This window comes from Erigeron canadensis, chromosome 7, assembly GCF_010389155.1.
Source record: "Erigeron canadensis isolate Cc75 chromosome 7, C_canadensis_v1, whole genome shotgun sequence".
NCBI lineage: Eukaryota > Viridiplantae > Streptophyta > Magnoliopsida > Asterales > Asteraceae > Erigeron > Erigeron canadensis.
Window position 1 is genome coordinate 572,974 of NC_057767.1, and position 22,641 is coordinate 595,614.

The window sequence follows — 22,641 nt, forward strand, 5'->3', positions numbered from 1 at the left end:
GTGATTGAAATTGAAGTGAGTAGTATGACGAATAGACCAAAAATGGATCATGAAAATGATTGAAATTGGCTCTGATTCCATGAGAAAATAAGGAGAATTGGTTGAATGATTATTTTTCATTAGTGAATCATAAAGTGACTTAAATACAAATGATAATTAATTAACTACATTATTATCTTCTAACTATCAGCTAAATACAAAATAAATCTTTAACAAATAATAACAAACATATATGTAATTACTTATAATTTAAGTTATATTTGTTTTTTCAAAGTATATCAACTAACATTTAGTAACATTTCATTGATATATGTAATTACTCGTTTAGTTTATTAAAATAATCTATAATTTATAAAACAATTTTGATTTTAAAAATCTCAAAGATATCTACTAAAAAACAATAAAATCATAATTTAATGTACACATAAAGTAACATCTACATTGATTTTTTTGTTCTTTCTAAAAAATAATGTAGCAAATTATATATGTTATCTTCTATGCTATTAAACTACCTTCAAAAATCATTATAAAATATCGTGGAATGTTGCCTATAAAATTAATTTATTACCGCTGTATTGCATAGATTCTATGTTATCTTGGGTCAAAAATAATAGTATATATTTTCCTTTTTAATCATCTAACTTTCCATTTAAATTTTGATATCATCTTTTTTAAGTATGTTACTAACATGCACCCCACGTTCCCTCTTCTAACAAACATTTTTTCCCCATCTTTCCAAAAACACACAAAAACATCATCAATCTCTGTCTGTTTCACCATTTCTGTTATTTTTCCTAATTTTTTACATTCATTTCTCTTGCGTCATTTTTTTTATAAAAAAAGTCGAATTCATAATTTATTCAAGCACTTGAGCATTGAGATACCAATAAAATGGAGGACGACGATAAATCAGAGTTGGACCCTGAACTAGAAGCCATATACGCAGGTGGTTACATATTTACAATGTGCTGTTTTAATATTTCGACACGTTAAAATGTTGCATTTGTTGTATGTATGCATGGGTTTGATTTTGGTGTGATGGACCTTTTTTTTTATAGATATGGAAATGATGAAGGAGCGATTTGCCAAGTTGTTGTTAGGTGAAGATATGTCCGGTGGAGGAAAAGGTGTATCGTCTGCTTTGGCATTGTCGAATGCAATCACAAATCTTGCAGGTAATAGGTTAGATATTTGTGTTTGATCGTTTAGTTTCGTGTTTATCGTGTTTTGATAGTGGAAAAAGGTTTTTTTTTTCTGGCATGAATTACCAACGTACTTTTTTATTTGTATTGTAACGGTCATTGTACGTTTATTTTGGATAAAGATTATCTCAAGTTCTTCCAATTTGACTAGTCAAGGTATACACGTCAGAAGATGACCCTGTGAACGATTTGGGTTAGTTTGCAGCCGGTAATTCTAACGTTTCTATGTAAACACTTACCAATTTATAAAAAAATTTAAAATATTATTTTTGATAACAGGCTGATTTTCCTGATTACAAAATGACTAAAAAGGTCTAAAAACGGTACAGAAATCTATCTTTTGATGACAAGGGTGTAAAAGATTGTACAATGACTAATAAGGCGCGAACAAAAAAGTATGTTGGTATATTATAACCAAAAAGGCAAAAATCATCCATGGTGGAAATCGGGCGAAACAATGTTTTTTAAATGTGGAATAGTTGATTTACAGCTTCTGTGTTCGGAGAAATATCGCGATTGGAACCTATGCCACCGGATAGTAAAGCAAGGTGGCGAAAAGAAATCGATTGGATGTTATCTGTTACTGATCACATTGTTGAGTTTGTGCCCTCAAAGCAAAATACTAATGGAGTAACAATGGAGGTATCTATATAAATTTTTGTTTAGTTTTTGACATATTGATTAAAGGTGTTAACTTGTATACTTTGCGCTCAGATAATGGTAACAAGGCAACGAAGCGATGTTCATGTGAATATACCTGCCCTGAGGAAGCTTGATGGTATGCTCATGGTACGAAATGAGCTTTTTCCTTGTAGTATGCCTTTGTTAGAATCGATGATCACACATAGTAAAAGTTGCAGAAAATGATACTGCAGTTATGGAACACATAGTAGTCATGTATTGACCCTTGATAGGATCTTAGATATAAATATGTGAGTTCAAAATTAGTACATGTGTTGGATAATATTAGAAACTGGTTTCTGACCATAAATGATATAATTTGCATACAAAACTGGATCTGCAAATTCACGGACTAATTTGAAGTCCAAGACAAATCATATACCAGCGTTGGCAATACTTGAAGCGACCTGAAACAGAAACAGAAATAAACTGAGTTACTTTGTAAAATCCTGACTTGTCAACCACATTATATTCATGGCCGAATTACAGTTGTTATCTGGGTAAACAGGTTGACCCGCGATCCAATCTTGTTAAATTTTTTATTTTGTTAAATGTAAGCCCATTTGACCTGAAATCAACAGGTTTGTCCAAATCAACCCATCAGCCTGCTAACCCAGTTGACATGTAGCCAACCCGCCAACATACCAACCCATTTGACCTGAAACCGATCTGTTTGACTAGAAAATCAAACTGCCAACAGCCAACCTTTTTGACCCGTTTGTTGAATCAGTTCGCAGCTCGTGTCCAGGATAGCATGTCATGGGGGCTGAAATTTTCAACCAGAACATTTTCAAGGTTTATGTTCGGGTTGGGTAATATTGACTTGCCAACCCAAACCCAACCAGAGTACATGAGTGCTCCCCTAGTAATGGAGATATTAACTTGACATGGTTTGTCTTTCGTTTGAATCTAGGATTGTTTAGAAAATTTTAAGGACCAGAATGAATTCACGTACTTGTCTAAAGATGATGCTGAAGGTAACAAATCAAAGAAGAAAAGGGAAGAGGATAAATGGTGGTTACCGACTCCAAAAGTTCCTCCGAATGGTTTATCTGATATTACAAGAAAATGGTTGCTGTTCCAGAAAGACTCGGTGAACCAAGTACTAAAAGCAGCAATGGCTATGAACGCTCACATCCTTACAGAAATGGAAATCCCGGAAAGTTACATTGAAGGCCTCCCTAAGGTAAGCATATCAAATATTCATTATAAAGGTTATCTTATAGAATTGGTCATGATTGATGAATTTTGTGGCAGAATGGGCGGGCAAGCCTAGGAGACGCGATATATAAAAATATTACAGTTGATCATTTTGATCCAGATTATTTTCTTTCGGCTATGGACTTGTCTTCAGAGCATAAAATTCTTGATCTCAAGAATAGAATTGAGGCTTCTATCGTGATATGGAGGAGGAAGATGACAAATAAGGATGGAAAATCTGGATGGGGTTCAGGTGTGAGTATAGAGAAGAGAGAACAGTTTGAAGATAGAGCAGAGACGATATTACTTATATTGAAACATCGTTACCCTGGTACTTCTCAATCTGCACTAGACATCAGCAAAATCCAATACAATCGAGTAAGAAAATCTCACACCCCTATTCCTTAGCATTCTACTTGCTTTGTGTCAATAACAAATGAGTAAATAAAACAACTGCTAAAGTTATGACGGATTGAAAGTCGCCCAAAGCCATAAATGCATAAAAAAAACTACCTAAATTGCTTATTTACAGATTTTATATTACTCATGTAACAAGAATATAAGATTTTTCTATAATCAAGTTAGCCATTAGCATGTTACCTATCTATAAGTTTAGACCATGGACAAAATATCTTTGCGGGTCGAATGAACCAATCCAACCTGGTTGACCTCCATTTGAAAACTACCCAATATACCCGAACACGTTTGACATGCTACCCAAACTGACCACTCTACCCATTTTACCACCTCATAAAAGTGGAACCAATACCCTTTGACCTATACTGTAGTTGTCCGTTTGACCCGTTTCATAACTCCACCTGACTATTTGCTGCCTCTAGACAAGATCATCTAAATTGATACTTTCTTGATATTTCAGGATATAGGACATGCCATTCTTGAGAGCTATTCAAGAATACTAGAAAGTTTGGCGCATAAAGTAATGTCACGAATTGAAGATGTAATGCATGCAGATAATCTTGTCCAATGTCCATCGGGAGATCTGAAAAGAAACTCTCTTAAAGATTCAGCATCAAGGGCATCCGGGAAATTCCCCAACGCAAAAGAAGAGATGGAAAAGATAAATTTTTCTGATGCTCCAACTTCAATGACATTATCCGATTTCATAGGTTGGACTTCAGAACATGAAAAAGAATCAAAAGAAGAATTGTCAAATGGAAATGAACCCGGACCATTATCAAAACAACCCTCAGCTACAAACAGCAAGAAACTTTCATATCTAGAAAAGCTCGAAGCGTTAGGGGGGAGAAGTCCATCGGCACGCCAGTAATGGAAATTCAAGTTAGTATAGAATGAAGTTTCATGTGTAAATATTCAGACCTACATAGAGTCTGTAATTCCTTTATGTGTAGATATAGGTATGCCAAAGCACTTTACCAAGTGCTAATCTTGTGCAACATACTATATTAACTTTCACATTGGTAAACAAGTATTTGTAACCCTAAACATTCCTTTCAACTTTCATCTGAAAACGACTCAAACACAGGTAGCAAATTGGGCAGGTTGAATACCCAACAAAAATGGGTCGTTTCTGTGTTGACCCAAAATATGATATTCTACTCAAACTAAATCATAGATAAATATGAGCTAAAGAAGTATCCAAGTCAAAAAAATAAGAACAGATCAATTGAAATATAAATAGTTCTTGGAGCAGCATACATACTTACAAGTTGTAACACAAGTACATTTAAACCATATACTAACAAGAATAGAAGTCATTGATCAAACTAGATCTTGCCACGTGGACCAAGCTTCGTTTTTTGTTGTGGGCCCTTCACTATTGGTAGGACATCCCCAGTGGCAGTGGCGCTGAAATAAGCAAGAGTCGAACCACCTCCCAATATCAAGAATTTGAGCAACAATCCTCTCTTGGTAAAAGGCGCCACAAATGTTTCAAAGAACTTGCTCTAAAATCAAGACACATTTAAGTTAGACGCGGTCACTTATGTATTAGAGCCCATCACAGCGTTATATTTCAAACGGTTAAAAATATCTTAGCTAAAAAGAAAACGGGTCAAATGGGTTGAAATTATCTGGAGGGGATTGTAAGGTGATGGAGCATCAGAGCCATACACATCCCATTCACCAGTGGTATTACCCAAATCTTCCAAATCAAAATACACACTTTTGTCACCATATTTAGCTACCACAATCCCAGCTCTGCATGTCCAATAACATTCCCCACAATATTATCAAGTAATTTAAGAAATAATAGTAAATTTTCATCTACACATTTCAGTGACATTTCCATACAAGTTAAAATTGTACAATTCATATTTCATAATCACTTAATATTGTTGAGTTGTAACACTCTCAAGTTCCATATCTTTTCAAATTGGCACAAAGTATTTAGGGGGCATTAAGATTTTATTTTATTTTTTTATTGGAAAATAAAAGTAGTTGATCAGCTTCTAGAACTATTAGTTATGGCACATAAACTACTAGGATGGCTTTCCAGTGAGAACACTCAAAAACTCTATTTTGATACGTTATAAGTCCATAAAAGTAACATAATATGTGTAGATACAGAAGATACACAATAAAAGTACCTTTGAGAAGTGGGTCTGAAACTAAGTCTAGATGGCTTGAGAGTAAGTTTAGTGCCAGCTATAGAACTGCCACCAAGGCCCCTAACTGTGGTGGCTGCAGGTGCATATGCCATTATTTTCTTCACACAAAACAAATTAACCTCACAGCTTTGTTGTCTTAAAAGTCGTTACTCTGTATTATTGTCAAACACAGAGATGGCTCAACAGTACTATTGAACTAGGCGGTCGCTTTAGGCCCCCAAATTTTCGAGGCCTCAATATTTTGTATATTTGACTTAATGTTTGGATTTTGGACTAACTACGATATATAATTTGCATTATAGTAACGCCCTTATTGGTTTTGGTATCAATATCCATATCTTTTTTATTACTGGTAGTTTATGATAAAAATCAAGTTACTTTTTTTTTGCTTTTCTCTTTTACTTTAATTCATATGGTAATGAACTAGGCTTCAAAAATTGATATCGTTTGAGGCTTCAAAAAATTTTAAGCCGCCACTAGTCAAACACATATATGGATAATTATGGATAGTGTACAAACAATTACAGATGAAATATAGATATATCATGTGGCTTTTGATATATTTTTGCATAGATCTTGGGATGCCATGTGGCATATGTTTTTGGAAGGAGAAAGATATGGTGGTTTAAACAATCAGAAGTTGTCATATGGGATGGACTTGGATTGGCCTATCTCATATATGTAGTTTTTTTGTATATCAGATATATCTACAAAATATTGTTAAAGTTAATTACTTATTTGATTATTATTACTGTATTCGGATTCTTTAAAATTTAAATGAACTTTATAGGTAAAGTTACAGAATTTTAATTATTGTATTAAAATCAATTAATGGTCTAACATTAAAAAATCATCTTTAAATCTTAACCCTTGATTTTAATCCAAAGGTTAAGATTTCATTATCTTTACCTATAAAGTTACTTTAACTTTAATACCTAGGAAATTACATGATAATGTAGTGTATTGCTATTGCTATTTGCTATAATATGAAATATAGTGTTGAATTTCTATGGCTTTTATTTCTTTTTTATTTGTAACTTAAAAAAATGAAGATAATTTGTTTGCAAGTAGAATATTTCTAGAGTAGAGCACTTTAATTAGGCATAAATACTCACTGTACGACTAGTGCATTTACACTTATCGTATGGTGGGTGTTTAAACACCCACGAGAAGTATACATCGATACTTCCCGTATGGTATTTTGAATTTTCTAGTTAAAACGAGTATACTTATCGTATAAGAGCATACTCGCGTATAGTGGGTGTTTATGACGAATTGGTGAGTGGGTGTATAGACATTCCTTATTTCTATTTAGTTGATAAACCAGGGAAAAATTTATGTTGATTCCATTGAACAAGTTATGTTGATACCTTTACCTAAAAATGAAAATTATCTCTATATGTCAAAATATGCAAAATTGGGAGCAGATATAGGAGATGCGATTGTCTTGTTTGCAAGTTTTATGTCAAATTCAAGGGTGCTTCCCAAGTCCAAGATCAAGTTGTAAAAGATCTAGTGATTTAAGTTTCAAGTTGCAAAAAAAAAAAAAGTTTGAAATCATATCAAATACAATATTTATTTTGGACATGTAATAAGAAGTTAAGTTATTCACTTTAAGCAGAATTCAAAAACAAATGAAATGGAGATGCGGGGGATCGAACCCCGTGCCTCTCGCATGCAAAGCGAGCGCTCTACCATTTGAGCTACATCCCCTATCTTGCTTAACACTTTGATTAGTATATTCTTTATCATACTTAATCCAATAATAATGTAAGCCCATTTTTTTTTTAATATTTCATTCATGCATGGAATGATGCCTTATTTGCAGGGATGTTCATTATTCGGATTAACCAAATAATCCGTCCAATCCATCTGACATATGTACTATTTGGATTGGGTTAATCGGATTTGGTTTGGTGTTTGGGTGAAACTGAATAAGGAAGTCGTTAAATGGTTTGGTTTTGGTTTAGAAAATTTTCAATTGGGACCCAACCGAAACCCGATTAAACATTTAGTGTTTAGTAATAACTATAATAACCTAATTTAAATGGCATAAATACAATTCTAGTTATTTAAATACGTTAATCCTAAAAGTCTAAATGTACGTAGTTAATTGAATAACCTCAAATGAATAAATAAATTAGTGTAGATTGACATTCGGATTGCTTGATCATTCATATATACTAAATTAAAATTTGCCAAGCGGCTTTTATTTGGATAATTCAAAACCCGACCAAATAAACCGAACTTTAATTGGGTGGTTTGGATTGGGTGGTCACATATATGGATTGGGTATTAGGTGGTTTACTAATTGTTAAAAAACAGATTAATCCAAACCGAATAACTCTATTCCCCCAAAACCCGACCGAATGAACACCCCTACTAATTTGATCTCCCCTAAGATAAACCGTTTACCATTTTTGATGTGCGTAATAAATTTCCTGTTTTTCAAAAAAATTTAGGGTGATAATTAATCAGGTTTTATTGATAATTAAGTATTTTATTAAATAATTGGTTTTCTTGTTGACTCATGTAAACACATAGAGATTGTAACTAGGGGATATCTGAGCATAGAAAATAATCGATATGTCTATAATGTAGGCGTAAATTTATGTTTAATAAGGAAAAATTGACACATGGTAAAATAAATGATAAAGATTGAGAATTAAAAAAAAATATGAAATCAATGTGTTAAAATTTGAATGAATTAGACATATTTGTAAGCATATTTGTTTGGGAAAATCAATCATTACTCTATGATGGTTTATGATGGTTGAAACGTGAAAGAAATGATAAATGTCTTGATTATCCTCCCTTTTGTTTTTGCTTTGATAGTTTGATTTCAAGAAAATGTGATATCTCATTGATAAGGTATTTAATTTGACAATGAAAAGACCGATCTATGTTTGAGTTACATTTTTCATATTTGCATATGTGGATTAATTGGAGATTTTTTCGAATCATAGGTTTTATCCAAAACATTCGTGTAATTTAAATCAGATAATATGTCGTTTAAAAAAAAAAGTTTGATTGTAAGAATATCAATAAGTCAATATCTTAGGCAATGCGTTAATGATCTAAGGTTTTAAAAAACACTAGTATTAAACTTATCACATTGTAAAGTTATATTGTGAAGCATTATGGTCACAATTGAATTGTAATTTATTAGGCTCATCCATATAGCTATTTGACTCCGTATGTCTTTTCATTGACTTCATTACATTCATTATTAATTTGTTTTATTTTTTTGGTTTTTTTCGGTCCGCTTTATGTTGAAAAATAATTTTAATCCTCAATTTTGGCTTTGGTTATAATAGGAAGTATTCAATATTTAAAGTATATAACTAAGTCGAAAAATTTAAATGCTCGTAATGGGTTCATGGTTAACACGATACTTGGGCTTTCTTCTTAGTAGGCTGTTACTATGAGCTTGCTGTGATATATTGGGCTTAAGTGAAATCAGATATAACGCTCTTTCTATCTTAGAAGTATGAGGCTACAAATAAAAAATAAAGAAGAAAAAAGCGTGAGAAAAATAAAAAAGAACACCATTATGTAGCCGTTGTTTGTCTTCCTCAAATTCTTAATTCAATCTTATTATTATGAGTTTTCTATATTTGTTTACTTTAGGATTTATTTCACTTTTGGGTATTGAATCATGTATTGTTTATAACTTCTTTTTATCATCTATCTTAATCAAATTTAACTGGTTTGTTGTTAATTATTATATATCTTTTTATAGTTCTATATCTATTATCTGTATCTATTTCTCATATTTTATCACTTTAAATCATTTCCTTATACTCCAGTATTCTAAAGTATGTTTCTCCTTTTGTAGTTTTTCAAGTGCATTATTAATTGAGTTGGAAGGGAATGTGTCTTTCCCAATCGTTACCATGACTTGTCCTATCATCTCAAAGATTAAGATTCCCCTCTTGATCTTTTTTAGGGAGAAGTTGGAGAACTAATTTTGAAAGGTTCTTCACTTTTCTTGTTATTCAACTTTTTTAACTTGAGTTCGCGACCTTCACATATCATCAACAACTACTTATGATGGGCCCAAGGTAGATATGTATCATGTTGCAACCTGCAAATGGTCAGAAATAATAAAAGTTTTGGAATATCTATAACCTCTTATAATACATATTGACCTCTCTTATTTTAGAAATTCAACACTTTTTATATCCAAAATACCTTCATTTCTTAATCATAATTCCCCTATATACCTAATTTATAATTTTATACTATCTAATAAATATAACAACCATCTCTTTAAAAGTTATGGAAGAATTATCTAAAATACAATGATTAAATTAGAATATCAGTTATTTATCCAAAATATCTCCATTAACCTTTTACATCAATTACATTTACATCAATTATTTCCACCTGCCGTCGATGCCTCCACCACCAACAGTTGTCCCCACCACCACACAGTTGCCGCCTTAACCACCACCACATTGCGCTGGTACCGTACAAGTTATTTTATAAACGTTTCTAATTAACATGTCTTATTAGCTTTCCATATATGTTTACATTGTAGGTAGAAAAGAAATACATTGTGTTTGTTGAATATTTCTTCAAGAAAGAATGAAAGGTATTCTACAAACTTTGCTGAACCATTTTCAATAGTTTAAAATTTTGAGCCATAGTTTTCTTATTCAATATTTGATAATTCGATACTAACAAAATAAAAATGGATTAAGTGGTGAAAAATGGAGATGCGGGGGATCGAACCCCGTGCCTCTCGCATGCAAAGCGAGCGCTCTACCATTTGAGCTACATCCCCGTTTTTATCATTTCTTCTTTAAATAACATCTTTATTTTGGAACTATCTTTATCAAAATTCATGTATTTTCTGTTTAGGCTGATAATTTATGTGGTGATAAATCAATCTCCAATATTTGTTCACATCACTTCCCTCCCTCCTTTTTAATAATCTTTCTACTCTAAAATTTCATCAATCTGCACTTGATTTATATCTATAGTTTTCAAGATAGATATATACATATAATAAAAATAAGTAAAATGGCTAATTTGGTTTCAAGTTTGCCTTTTTCTCCTCTGTTTGCTTGTGAAAACAGACCCTTTTGCACACCAGTTCAGATACACACTGTTTTTTCACCCACTGGAGGTACATTATTTTAGTTTTATTTAATATCAGTCATTTACATTACATATTGTGGCTTTTTAATTTTTATTTCATAAGTTATCTAAAAGTTGCTATTTTCATTCCACTTAATTAATTTATATACTTTATTTTTAAAAGTAACTCCCAATGGTCTTTTACGGGTTTTGGGTCTCAATACCGTCTTTGATATTGTATTGGGGAGATTGAGAATTGAGATGTAGACATTCTTACCCTACCAAAGATAGAGTGGTTGCTTACGAGTTCTACAAAAGGTAGAAAAGGACCTCCGGCCTTGCTCGGCATGAGGATCGAACCCTTGACCGCTGTCTCCAGAGGAAAGGGCTCCAACCACTGATCCAACTCAGTCGACTTTAATATTTTTAGGTATAATAGATATGTTTCATTTTGTCTGTAACGAGTCATATGCCCGCGCGGTGACGATGGTGATAGTGGCGATGGTGATAGTGGCGTGGGGTGACGGGTGGCAATGGCGGTGGAGACAGGAGGTGGTGATGACGGGTGGTAGGGCGACAATGGTAGTGAATGCAAAAGTAATTGATGTTAAAGGAGGTAGTATAGTTATTTTATACACTTGGGGATTTATGTTGTAAATTATTTCATTAAGGGTATTATAAGTAAGTTCAGGTGGAGATGTTTAAATTAATGAATAAAGGAAAGGGTATTTTATGTAGTTCAATTCCTTATTTGAAGTTTTTGGGGGGTGGGTTCCCATTTTATAAGGTACTATAGATGTGGTTTTTCCACAGAGATTAATGGTGTATAAGTTTACTGCTTTTCCAAAAAAAAAAAACGAAACATCTAAAAACTACTGTTTTGTCAAACCTTATGATTCCATTACTGCAGGACGACAAGGTCGTGTTGCCGTAATTGCAAAGGCTAGCAGTGGAAGCTCTGAGTCCTCTACCTCCTTAGACATTGTTCAGTCTGTCCGAAGTTTTGTAAGTCTTCCACGAATGTGCGTCTTGTGCGTACAGGTTGCAAAGTGGGTGGGTTGGATAATGGGTCAAATGGGTACCCTTTGGCGATGGTCGAACGAAAACACTAATTATTCAAATTCTGATTTTATATAGACATATAAGTTAACTATGGTCAATGGTCGAACAAAAACACTAATTATTCAAATTCTGATTTTATATAGACATGTAAGTTAACTATGGTACAAAATGTTAAATTATTTCAATTATAATGTAATTGTTAAGAAAGAAAGATTCAGCAGGTCTTGTCATTTTTATATTACACAAAACAGTATCTGCAAATTTTGACCTGTGAAAGCTGCCAAACCACTTTCACCGGTTCCCTTTTTAGCTGAACTTTTTGAGTACGCATTTGACCTGTATGAGATAAAACATAATGAACTCCAAACTGATTCTAAGTAATAGGTCGAAATAACGACCTGGCTTTACTTGCGCTTGATAAAACTGATGCTTTTCCTGTATTTGGTTGGCAGTTTGTGTGTTCCCACGACAGGATTCTTTAATTCTTTAGAATCTTAATTCTTAAATGCTTGTCTATGTGTTTTGTGCAAACAGTGGGATACACCTGAAGATCGACTTGCTCTTTTTGGACTAGGATTTGCATCTGTTGTCGCTTTATGGGCTTCATTAACTGTAGTCACGGTAAACGCTGATTCTTTGTATTTTAATGAACTTTAATGATAACAATGAGATGTTGTGTCCGGAAAGGCTTTCCAAGTCGCTTTTGAGAGATAATAGATGTTGAGGGAAATTAACTTCTGACAACTTTTGTTCCCAAATTAGTCAGGGTGGAGAGAGGTGGCAATTTCAACAAATTTGTATGGAAACAAGATATATAAGGTTATATTAATGATAGGGGGTCTAATGTAGGATATTAGTCATATATGAGACATGTCAAACGGCCTGATTGGGTTAAATTGGACAGCAACAGGCCAATTAGCATAATGCTCCATATGTATTAAGATGCTTAAAATGTCGCAAGTCGTTTTCTATCAAAAAATTTTCTTAGGACTAAAAGTAAGTAGTTTTTGTCATCATATCTAACTCATTAGCTATTTACGAGATAGTCTTCCAATATGGCTGGTCTCTCAAGACATGGTTTTGACAGAGGTTTTAAAATTCTTACTTTGGTCGAGGTGTTCAAGCTTTCGATATAAATTAATACATTCATTAGCTTTTCCTTAAAAAAGAAAGAGTTAAACTCAGTTTTTATGATTCCGAGATAAACACACCACCCTTATGAACCCATTTTGTTGAAGTGCATTAATGTGTATATATATTCACAACTCAACATACCAATCTTGGCAGCCAATGAGATCTCATCTGTTGAGTGTTGATTCGGATCCTTAGTAGTCAAAAATCCTACTATGCGTGTATTTGAGCTGACCCAAACCAAAGCCTCAGCTTGTGAAATTGGTAAGGCCAGGCTTGGCTTGTGGCTTGAAAGCTAGAACAAATCGGCTCAAGCTCTTTTTGCAAATAATTTTGAGATTTTTTTTTCCTATGATCTCATTTAGGTTCTTATAAGCCAACTTGTCCATATGTTTGATTCGTTTGGGTTATATAAGTATGCATAACATCAACGTTATGAGCAAGTATATTACCATCACCAGTATTATCATCAAACTCACTTTTTTTTAGAGAATGTGTCCTGTGACACGCTTTATGTCATAACAACCTGCTTTTTAATATTAGATTATGAGTTTTATACCCACTTTAACAAAAATGATACTCTGAAAATAAAAATTTAACTAAACCCTCCTTTTAATCTGATTTGATGCACTTTAAATATCAATAAGGCCTTTCATTATTTCTTAAAAATGTGCTTATTGGTCATATTATCTTTTACTCCGTAATTCTTTAAACAATCTATATGTATATGCACCAGTTCACATTAATGAATATTCTAACTCTGTATCTCTCATGTAAGTAGGCTATCGACAAACTTCCTGTTGTCCCTAGCGTATTTGAACTCATTGGCATTTTGTTCACGACAGTAAGTAAACTTATGCAGCGCTAAGTTCATATTAGGATGTTATTGTTCTCAATGTTGATTACCATTTTCTTGACTTTCAGTGGTTCACATATCGCTATCTCTTATTCAAACCGGACAGGTAACAAATTCTATTTGTGAAGAAAAGATTTTGCCATGCAATATAGACATACTTTTTTGATTTTCTTGAATTGTACTATCTACTCATTTACGAGTTCGATAATTTTACATACATTTGAAATTATCATTTACAAATAATCTTTTTCAGAAACAAATGCTTATAAATGTAAGCATAAATTTTTGAAAAGAACTGAAAAGGATGATATAAAATAATAATAAAAATAGTCGTTTATTAGTGCTGGTTAGGACAATCTGACTTATGTATGTTGTATGAAGTAAAGGATCAGGCTTAACCCCATCCGGGCCTTGTCTACATCCACACATTGATTGTACACCTTTAACTTTCTTAGAGAAATATCAGTCCGCATAACTGTATGTTAATGTTTTACAGGAAAGAGCTGTTTCAGATCATTAACAAGTCGTTGGCTGATGTTCTCGGTAAATAATTTGCAATGAACGGAAATAAGAGCTAATACAGCAAATGTTGTAGTTTTGTACCATGGTTTTGTCTTGGATTCTGTTATGTTGTTGTGGTGATGGACCTTGGACATGAGAAATCTGTAAATTTATCAAGTTCAACTATAGGACATGATCTGTTTTAATTTGTAACAACAATAAATGCTTTGTGTTTAATGTGAATAAGTTTTAAGTTGTTTCTTACTAGTTTAGATTTTTTTTAACGACAAATTTAAGCTCAGTGGCATTCTCTCCGCATACCCAAGCCTTCAACTCGCAGCCTTTTGAGTTTGTGGTTACTGTATATAACTTAAAGTTATACTATATGTAAATACAGGTGATACATAGCCCTTTTAAAAGTGGTCTAAAAGGGTGTAATGTACGGACCTTCAAAAGCTTGATAGGAGCCTGGCAACCGAAGACTTGTCCGGTCTTCGTAGGCCCGATCTTTCTAGGCTGGACGACTTTGTCTAATTGATTTTCATATACATCTTATTACACATTTTTGTAACAAATATCTGATACATTTTTGTGAAGATATATAGGTAAACTATGGTTTAATAGAAGTCTATTATGTACAAAAGTCTTTGGTTTATGTCACATCAAGTTTTTTTTCTCACCAAAACATATTAGCAAATTATATCAAATTTACACTTCTAGTATGTTATTAACAAAATTGAAATGATGCTAATCCGAATTCAATATACATCAAGATTCAAGAAATATCATTTTTCACCAAATTATAGATACAAATGTGGATATATGTATCACTCACACACTCAAAAAACAGCCCATTTGACCAATCTTTCACACTTACAATACCGATCAATCCTTAAAACCTTCACTGCTCGGAGAGCCATACAACCCGGCAAGCAGCTTCATGCCCATTTGGCCGTTACCGGGTTAGCCCATGACACCATTTTAGCTACAAAACTTGTGGACTTGTATTGCTCATGTAACTTTTTGACCCTCGCACACCAACTGTTTGATAAAATTCCTAAGCAAAATGTTTTCCTTTGGAACGTTTTGATTCGTGGGTATGCTTGGAATGGACCGTATGAAGTCGCGCTTGAGTTGTTTTATCGAATGGTTGATCATGGGGTTGTGCCGGATAAATTTACGTTTCCTTTTGTGCTGAAAGCGTGTTCTAGTTTGAGTGCGGAGAGTGTGGGGCTAGACGTGCATGAGCATGTGTTGAGGACCGGGTGGGAGAAGGACGTGTTTATAGGGGCCGCGTTGGTTGATATGTATGCCAAGTGTGGAAATACGAGTAGGGCGAGAAATGTGTTTGATAAAATACCTGACAGGGATGTTGTGTTATGGAATTCTATGCTTGCGGGGTATGGTCAAAATGGATTTCCCGAGGAGTGTTTGGTTTTGTGCGGTGAGATGGCGTTGAATGGTGTGCGACCTACTGTCTCGACACTTGTAACTGCAATTTCGTCTGCTGCTGACATGTCGGCTCTTCCCCGAGGGAGAGAGCTTCATGGATATAGTTGGAGACTAGGGTTTAATATTCAAGATAAAGTGAAAACCGCACTTGTTGATATGTATGCTAAAAGTGGTCTGCTTAAAGTAGCTAGAACTGTTTTCAATAGCTTAATGGAAAAACCGGTTGTTTCTTGGAACGCTATGATAACCGGGTATGCAATGCACGGACATGCTATGGAAGCACTAGATTTATTTGAGAAAATGACCCGTGATACACGCCCTGATCATATAACGTTTGTGGGCGTTCTCTCTGCTTGTAATCATGGAGGTTTGTTAAACAAAGGTCGTGAGTTTTTCGATTTAATGATACACGAATATAAAATATGTCCCACTGTTCAACATTATTCGTCTATGATTGATCTAGTTGGTCATTATGGCCGTTTAGATGAGGCTTACGGTATGATCAATAAGATGCCTGTTACACCAGATTCTGGCGTTTGGGGTGCACTGCTAAATTCGTGCAAAATTCATGGTAATGTCGAGTTAGCTGAACTAGCATTAGAGAAGCTAATCGAGCTTGATCCAGAAGAACCAGGAAAATACGTGATCATGTCAAATATATACGCACAAGCAGGGAACTACAAAGGAGTTGAAAAAATTCGCAAATGGATGACCCATAAGGATATAAAAAAAGACGACGCGTATAGTTGGATAGAAGTGAATAATAAAATTCACTCATTTCTTACTAATGACACGTCTCATCCAATGTGCGATGAGATAAACGCAGAGTTAGAAAGGGTCGAGAAATTGATGTTAGAAGCCGGATATGTACCAAACACGACACCGGTGTTTCATGATGTAGATGATGATGAAAAGAGAACAAGTTTGTGTAGACATAGTGAAAGATTGGCAATTGCATTTGGGTTGATTAGTACACCTCCTAAGACCAAGCTTTTGATTAAGAAAAACCTTAATGTTTGTGAGGATTGCCATGTTGCAATCAAGTTTATGTCCAAGATTACTGAAAGAGAGATTGTGTTTAGAGATGTTAATCGATTTCATACTTTTAAAGATGGTGTGTGTTCTTGTGGGGATTATTGGTGAGTGTAATGGAGTTTGTTTTTGCTAGTATTCTGATTATTTTGAAATTAACCAGAATAGTACTAATTTTTATTGTTTGTATAAAGATATCATAGATAATTTTTGTTTTTAGAATTGTAATTCATACGAGTACACTGTCATAATTGATTGGTAATATTAGATTTAGAGTATGGAACAATGCATGATAGACTTCTCAATATTAAGGAGATAATACATGATGTCCGCATAATGCAGCGGCGGTAGCAGCAATGCTGTGGTAATGGGTGGCGGCGGTGATTGGTGGTGGTAACGACGAGTTGTGTAGACAATTGATGCATATGCAACTGATATAATGGTTTGTATATAGTTATTTTAAAAGTTGAGAGACTAATAGTGTATTTATTTTATTTTAAGGTGAGGTGTATTGTATTTAGAGTTTGTTGTTTTAATAGAGGTTATTTTTGACATTTTTCCCTTATAACTTGTGTTATATTTATAAGTTTTTAAGAAGAGTTTTAAATTAATATTTAAAAGAATTAATTAATTATATTCAAGAAAAAAAAAAGCTGGAAAAACCAGTAAAATAAAACTTATGCTTCATTCTTGAGTTTTCTTTGTAAGGGATAAGAAAGAAATGAGGAAGAAAATATATGTTTTGACATTTTTGAGTTTTTTTACTAGAAGAAAGGAAAGTGATAGAAAGGAAAAAAGAGAGATTTTGGAGCCAAATTCTTTCTTTCCATTTTTGGCTAAAAATGGAAGGATTTGTGTGAGAAAGTCTAATCTACCTTTTAAAAATACATAATGGGTTCTAATAATTATAAGAGTATAAATGTAAAATTATATGTTTTTATTCTTTCTTTTATTCTCTGTTAACTCAAAAATACATTCAAAATTATTTTATTTATTTTCCTTTTCTTTAATGATAAAACTCAAAAATAAATTTTTTAATATAACTTTTTATCCTTTCTTATCTTATCTAATTTATAATATGAAAAGTGAAATGATTCTAAAGTAACAATGGGAGGTAAAGAAAGATAACGGAGGATTTTTAAGGTATTTTTTTAAGAAAATCAATCATTTTCCATATAATTAAAAACGGTAAGCTGTACTTGTTACTTTTAACACAAAAGCTCAAAACCCATCTCAATTCGTTGAAATCATTTTAACGGATTTATAACTTAGCTGTAACACCTCAAAATTCCAAATTATAGATTCACCGCCTACTATAATCAAAGGTACATACATATACGTATCCATATGTATATATAGATTTTTATTTACAGTTCTCTGTTTATATGTATATATAGATACATATACAGCTTGCTATATTTATATGTATATATATAGATAGATCTATTTATATGGTTGTCTTTTAATATTAATTCTTCAATTGAATTCTAATTATGTTTTTTAGCTCTAGGTTTTCTGATTAAATTGCCTGATGCCCAAAATTAAGCTTAATAATTATGTAATTAAATGTTGAATTTGCTAATTGCTATGGACAAATTTGAGGTTAATTATGATAATTTTGCAATTCAATGTTATAATCCTCTTAAGTTATATAGGTTTTCGACTTTTCGTTTGAGTGTTAATTTGATTCGAACGGTGTAGTGCCTAAAGTCGAGTTTAGTACTTGTTGTGTCTGAAATCTAGGTTAGTAGCACAGCTGAATGCTAGTCGTATTATAGTTGCGTCGTTGATACGTCTAGTGCGTGTTGTGGCCTAATGCGTAAAGCGGAGTTTAGTTGTTGCAGTTGAATGCTCGTCGTGTTGAATTAGCGCCGTAACTTTGCTGATGTAATGGATTGAGTGTACTTTCTTGGACCTTATGTGCAATCGAATGTTGATATTTTTCAAAAAATTTATGCTTTCTGATGAGATTTAACCATGTAGCGTATACATTGCTTGCTGTGAAATAAAGTGCCATATAAATATGTTGATTTAGTGTTTGTGATTGAATGTTTAATCGTGTTGATATCTGTTTTGAATCTGTAGGTTTTTTGATGAGACTGATACGTGTATTCCGAGGGAGCTGAATATATTTGAAGATGGCTATGTTTAGTAGCAAGGTTTCGTTAGGGAACTTTCCGAATTTAGCCGGTGACACTACTACTTTCACTACAGAAGGTGCTTAGCTTAACCTTACTTTTGCTTAAAACTGTGTTTTATTTTCCATTTCTCAATTTAGTTCCGATTCCACAAAAACATCTACATTAGCATTATACAGTAAAACGCATGAAATGTGACTGTTGGGGCTTATATGTTTCTGAGAATGCACTGGACTAAGACAAGACTATCTGATATGATGATTGTATGGTCTGTGATTATTGGTCCGTGCTTATTTATATTGGTCGTGTGTTCCTCAAAATGGCCTTATATAACTTTGAACTAGTTTTTGGAATGTCCCGATTGCCCTTTGTTGAAATAAATCTCTAACGGAAGTTAGTTGACAACGTCCTTGTTGATGTCAGTTGAAAGCATTATACGAGATCTGTAATACCTGAGTTAAAACGATAAGTTGAGTTCTTAATGTTAGAAACATTTAATGTTCAGTATGGCGCTAACCTGGAAACAAATGCTGCAATTTCAGAGGATGCTGAGAATGGGCAGTTAAAGAAATCTGAATTAATAAAAGACGAGCCGACATATTTATCAGACCAAGTTATGTTTACCTCTGAGCTATATGATGTGGATGTGGATGGACTAAAGATACGATCAGAAAATACTTTGAGTGCAGATTCTGCAGCTGGAGTGGTGAAACCCTCATATCATGGTCAAGGTATAAAAGAGATGAGGCTAAATGGTACTCAGTCTCTCACACTTAAGGCAGCTAGAACTACCGAAGAAAGTCAGAGGCACTTATTACAAAGTTCAGATAACATCTCTATGATGTTTCATGATGTAGGTTCTAAGGAAGAAAATGCTAAGGCGGAAGTTCATATACTGAACCAGCTGGCTAGTGATAATCAAAGTGATATCAAGGAAGAACGATCAAGTTCAGAAAGCAATTCATCTGACAATACAGATTCAACTCCTGAACTCGAGATGAACATGATGGAGACCGTGATTTTAGGGGCTAAACCACTAACTCAAATTTGTCAACAACAATTTTCGAGTCATTTTCCACAACTACCACAACTACAATATCAACCACTACAATTTTCTCAATCACCACAACATTCTCAATCACCACAAAATGAACAAAGAAAGAAATCGACAAAGAAAATCCCTTGGAATAACGATGAAGAAATGCATTTGGCTGAATGTTGGCTTGCAGTTTCCGAGGATCCTAAAGTCGGCAAAGCCCAAACAATCAACTCTTTTTGGTATCGGGTATTGGACATATACAATGATGGTGTGACAATAAAACGGACAAAGGATCAATGCTCTTCAAAATGGAGAGATATGCATCTTCGCACCAAAAAATTCAATGAAATCTACTCCAGCTTGGTAGAGAAGCACAGTTCAGGTTTATCCGACTATGACATTTTGATTCGTGCGCATGAATTGTATGAAAGTGAAACTGGTCAAGCCTTTAAGTGCCTTCATATTTGGAATTTTGTGAAAGACAAACAAAAATGGTTGAGTCCTGATACAGTGGTCCTAGGAAGAAGAAACAAAAAACGAAACCAGGTTGAATCTTCTTCTTCCGTTCCACCTATATATATTGATCAAGACGAAGAAGATGATAAGGAGCTGTTCTACAAACATGATAAAAGTGAACTTCCACCCAACAAATCGACACAAACAAAAAGCCAACGTACTTCGTTAGATACAACTCCAGCTTCACAAAAAGCTTTACAAATAGCTGCTGAAGGTGATGAAATGCAACAAATATGTCGAATGAAACTTGAACTAGCCAAGGGGAAAAAAGAGCTTATCGATCACCAAAAATTTACGCTAGATATGGATTTTTTAAAATACGATACAACTGGGATGGAGGATGCAGATAAAGCATTTGTCGAGAAAAAGAAGTATGATATTAGGAAAAAATACGGAATTGTGTAGGTTTTCTAATGTGATCTCTTTTTTATCAATGTAATCTCTTTATCTTGTTAAAGATATTTCTTAAATATCAATTAAAAATATCATGTAAAAATTAAAAAGGAACGAGTAGTGTCATTGTTAAACTGAACAGGGTAGTAAGCTTTTTTTAGGTTAATTGTTCCTAAAGATATCAAACGTTTCTTAAGAAATGGGTAATGATAAATCCTCTTAATTAATAGGATTGTGACATGTGAAAAATCAGGAGGTGAGATTAGGAAAGAGAATTAGTGGATTACATGTGTTAACAAGTGGATATGTTAGGAGGATTGGTTAGGAGGATTTATCGTTTTCCTTAAGAAATCTTTTCCGTATACCCAACTTTGTTATGCTAAAATGAGGTCAGGAATGGAAAGACTTGTTCAATTCCATTAAAAAAAAATGATGTTTGTTTAAGGCCCATGAAAAGAAAGACCCATTACCCATGATAAAAATCCAACTTTTTCATTCAACCCATTACCTTCGTTTTTTTTCTATTCCGTGAGAGAATGAAGTGATGAAAGACCAATATACCCTCAATAATCCTGAGTTTAGCACGATAGTCCATTTATTTCTCATTAACAAGAATATAATGGACGTAATTCTTCAACAACAAAACTCACAAGAGAATTGTTCTAAGATATTTTTTTTTTCTTTCATGTTATTCTTTCTTTCATAGTTGATTGCTTTTTGTTTAATAGCTCTTTATATTAATGCATATGTGAACCAAAATTTTCTATGATTTACAGTAGCAATAATTTGTAGACCAGGTGTTTGATAAATTGTCACGATTAATTTTTCTTTTTTCTAAACAGATGAAATAATTTTCTTTATCATTATTCTTTTGCTTTTATAAAAGTTTGATGTTTTTGTACCTGTGTAAAACAATCGAAGGAATTGTACTTGTTTTAATTTGTTATATCCTTTTATGTACATATTCATAGTTTGTTCTCAGATTATATGATGAAATATATATTAGTATTTTAAAATTACAAGAAGTTTTTATATCTTGGTGATAATGTAATAGTTTGCATTCTTACTTAATATGAGTATATGTTAAATAAGTATGTATTTTAATGTTTTATAGCTAAAAACGAGTTCTAATTTCGATAGGCAAAGTTCATTTAACAAGGCTATTTATGTCAATTTCTACAATATGTTTTAATGATTCATTCCAATGGGGCAACCAAACATGTAGATTAGGAGTGAGCAAAAAAACCGTTGACCCGCACCCGACCCGGAACCGGCCCGAAGCCCTAACGGTTTGGGTCACGGGTCAAGCTTTTGGTGTTTTCGCGGGTCACGGGTTAGACAGGTCAGGTCGGGTGAAGACAAAAACTGAAAAAGTGTGAAGGAAAGCCGTGACCCGTCCGAACCCGAACCGACCTGTGTTTTCATGGGCCGGGTCACAGTTCACGTTTTCATGCTCTCGCGGGTCGGGCCGGGTTTCGACTCGTGCTCATCCCTAATGTAGATGGAATGGTAATTACCTATTACATTACCCTTCTCATTCCATTCCATCATACGTTCCATTTCGTTGTTATTCCATTCAATCCAACCAAACATACTCTTAATATTATGGGATTACTGGAATAGCACAACGATTCGAAATGATCACTCTCCCAAACAGATAAGAAAAAAGCTAAAATTCTTGCAACAATTGTTGGAGTATGGATTATTATTATTTATATTTTTTTTACACCTTCTCTCTCTCTATATATATATATGAAACCCGTTC

The 22,641-nt window shown here is 33.5% G+C and overlaps 5 protein-coding genes and 2 non-coding genes across 9 annotated transcripts; 4 read left to right on the forward strand and 3 right to left on the reverse strand.

Annotated features, from left to right (window-relative positions):
- The first annotated feature begins 887 nt into the window (after positions 1-887).
- Positions 888-4,415, forward strand: LOC122608466 (rop guanine nucleotide exchange factor 12-like). Its single transcript, XM_043781572.1, has 7 exons — positions 888-946; positions 1,059-1,175; positions 1,693-1,844; positions 1,917-1,991; positions 2,797-3,069; positions 3,141-3,461; positions 3,961-4,415. Exons 1-7 carry the CDS (start codon positions 892-894, stop codon positions 4,369-4,371), a joined length of 1,404 nt encoding a protein of 467 aa, XP_043637507.1. The 5' UTR covers positions 888-891; the 3' UTR covers positions 4,372-4,415.
- Positions 4,416-4,751: 336 nt separating this feature from the next.
- Positions 4,752-5,813, reverse strand: LOC122608726 (photosystem I reaction center subunit VI, chloroplastic-like). Of its 2 annotated transcripts, XM_043781818.1 has the most exons (3): positions 5,651-5,813; positions 5,137-5,261; positions 4,752-5,010 (listed from the first exon to the last, which is right to left on the reverse strand). In XM_043781818.1, the coding sequence occupies exons 1-3, from the start codon at positions 5,761-5,763 to the stop codon at positions 4,829-4,831; spliced, it is 420 nt and encodes a 139-aa protein (XP_043637753.1). In that variant the 5' UTR covers positions 5,764-5,813; the 3' UTR covers positions 4,752-4,828. The 2 variants fall into 2 exon arrangements, 1 of the variants encoding a protein (XP_043637753.1); XR_006325310.1 differs by lacking the exon at positions 5,137-5,261 and having other exon boundaries at positions 4,752-5,008; positions 5,651-5,710.
- A 1,498-nt stretch (positions 5,814-7,311) lies between these two features.
- On the reverse strand, positions 7,312-7,384 carry TRNAA-UGC. Its single transcript has one exon. It is a non-coding gene; the product is annotated as a tRNA-Ala (tRNA).
- Positions 7,385-10,387: 3,003 nt separating this feature from the next.
- TRNAA-UGC lies at positions 10,388-10,460 on the reverse strand. Its single transcript has one exon. It is a non-coding gene; the product is annotated as a tRNA-Ala (tRNA).
- Positions 10,461-10,590: 130 nt separating this feature from the next.
- On the forward strand, positions 10,591-14,573 carry LOC122607202 (protein CURVATURE THYLAKOID 1C, chloroplastic). The gene is made up of 6 exons (XM_043780128.1): positions 10,591-10,805; positions 11,667-11,761; positions 12,353-12,439; positions 13,731-13,793; positions 13,874-13,911; positions 14,302-14,573. The coding sequence occupies exons 1-6, from the start codon at positions 10,700-10,702 to the stop codon at positions 14,354-14,356; spliced, it is 444 nt and encodes a 147-aa protein (XP_043636063.1). The 5' UTR covers positions 10,591-10,699; the 3' UTR covers positions 14,357-14,573.
- A 399-nt stretch (positions 14,574-14,972) lies between these two features.
- Positions 14,973-17,003, forward strand: LOC122608267 (pentatricopeptide repeat-containing protein At4g21065-like). The gene has a single exon (XM_043781351.1). The coding sequence runs from the start codon at positions 15,048-15,050 to the stop codon at positions 16,899-16,901; it is 1,854 nt and encodes a 617-aa protein (XP_043637286.1). The 5' UTR covers positions 14,973-15,047; the 3' UTR covers positions 16,902-17,003.
- A 983-nt stretch (positions 17,004-17,986) lies between these two features.
- Positions 17,987-20,990, forward strand: LOC122607422. 2 transcript variants are annotated; one of them, XM_043780394.1, is made up of 4 exons: positions 17,988-18,115; positions 18,876-19,007; positions 19,471-19,659; positions 19,786-20,990. In XM_043780394.1, exons 2-4 carry the CDS (start codon positions 18,929-18,931, stop codon positions 20,886-20,888), a joined length of 1,371 nt encoding a protein of 456 aa, XP_043636329.1. In that variant the 5' UTR covers positions 17,988-18,115; positions 18,876-18,928; the 3' UTR covers positions 20,889-20,990. The 2 variants fall into 2 exon arrangements, with proteins under 2 accessions (XP_043636328.1, XP_043636329.1); XM_043780393.1 differs by having other exon boundaries at positions 17,987-18,115; positions 19,471-20,990.
- The last annotated feature ends 1,651 nt before the right edge of the window (positions 20,991-22,641 follow it).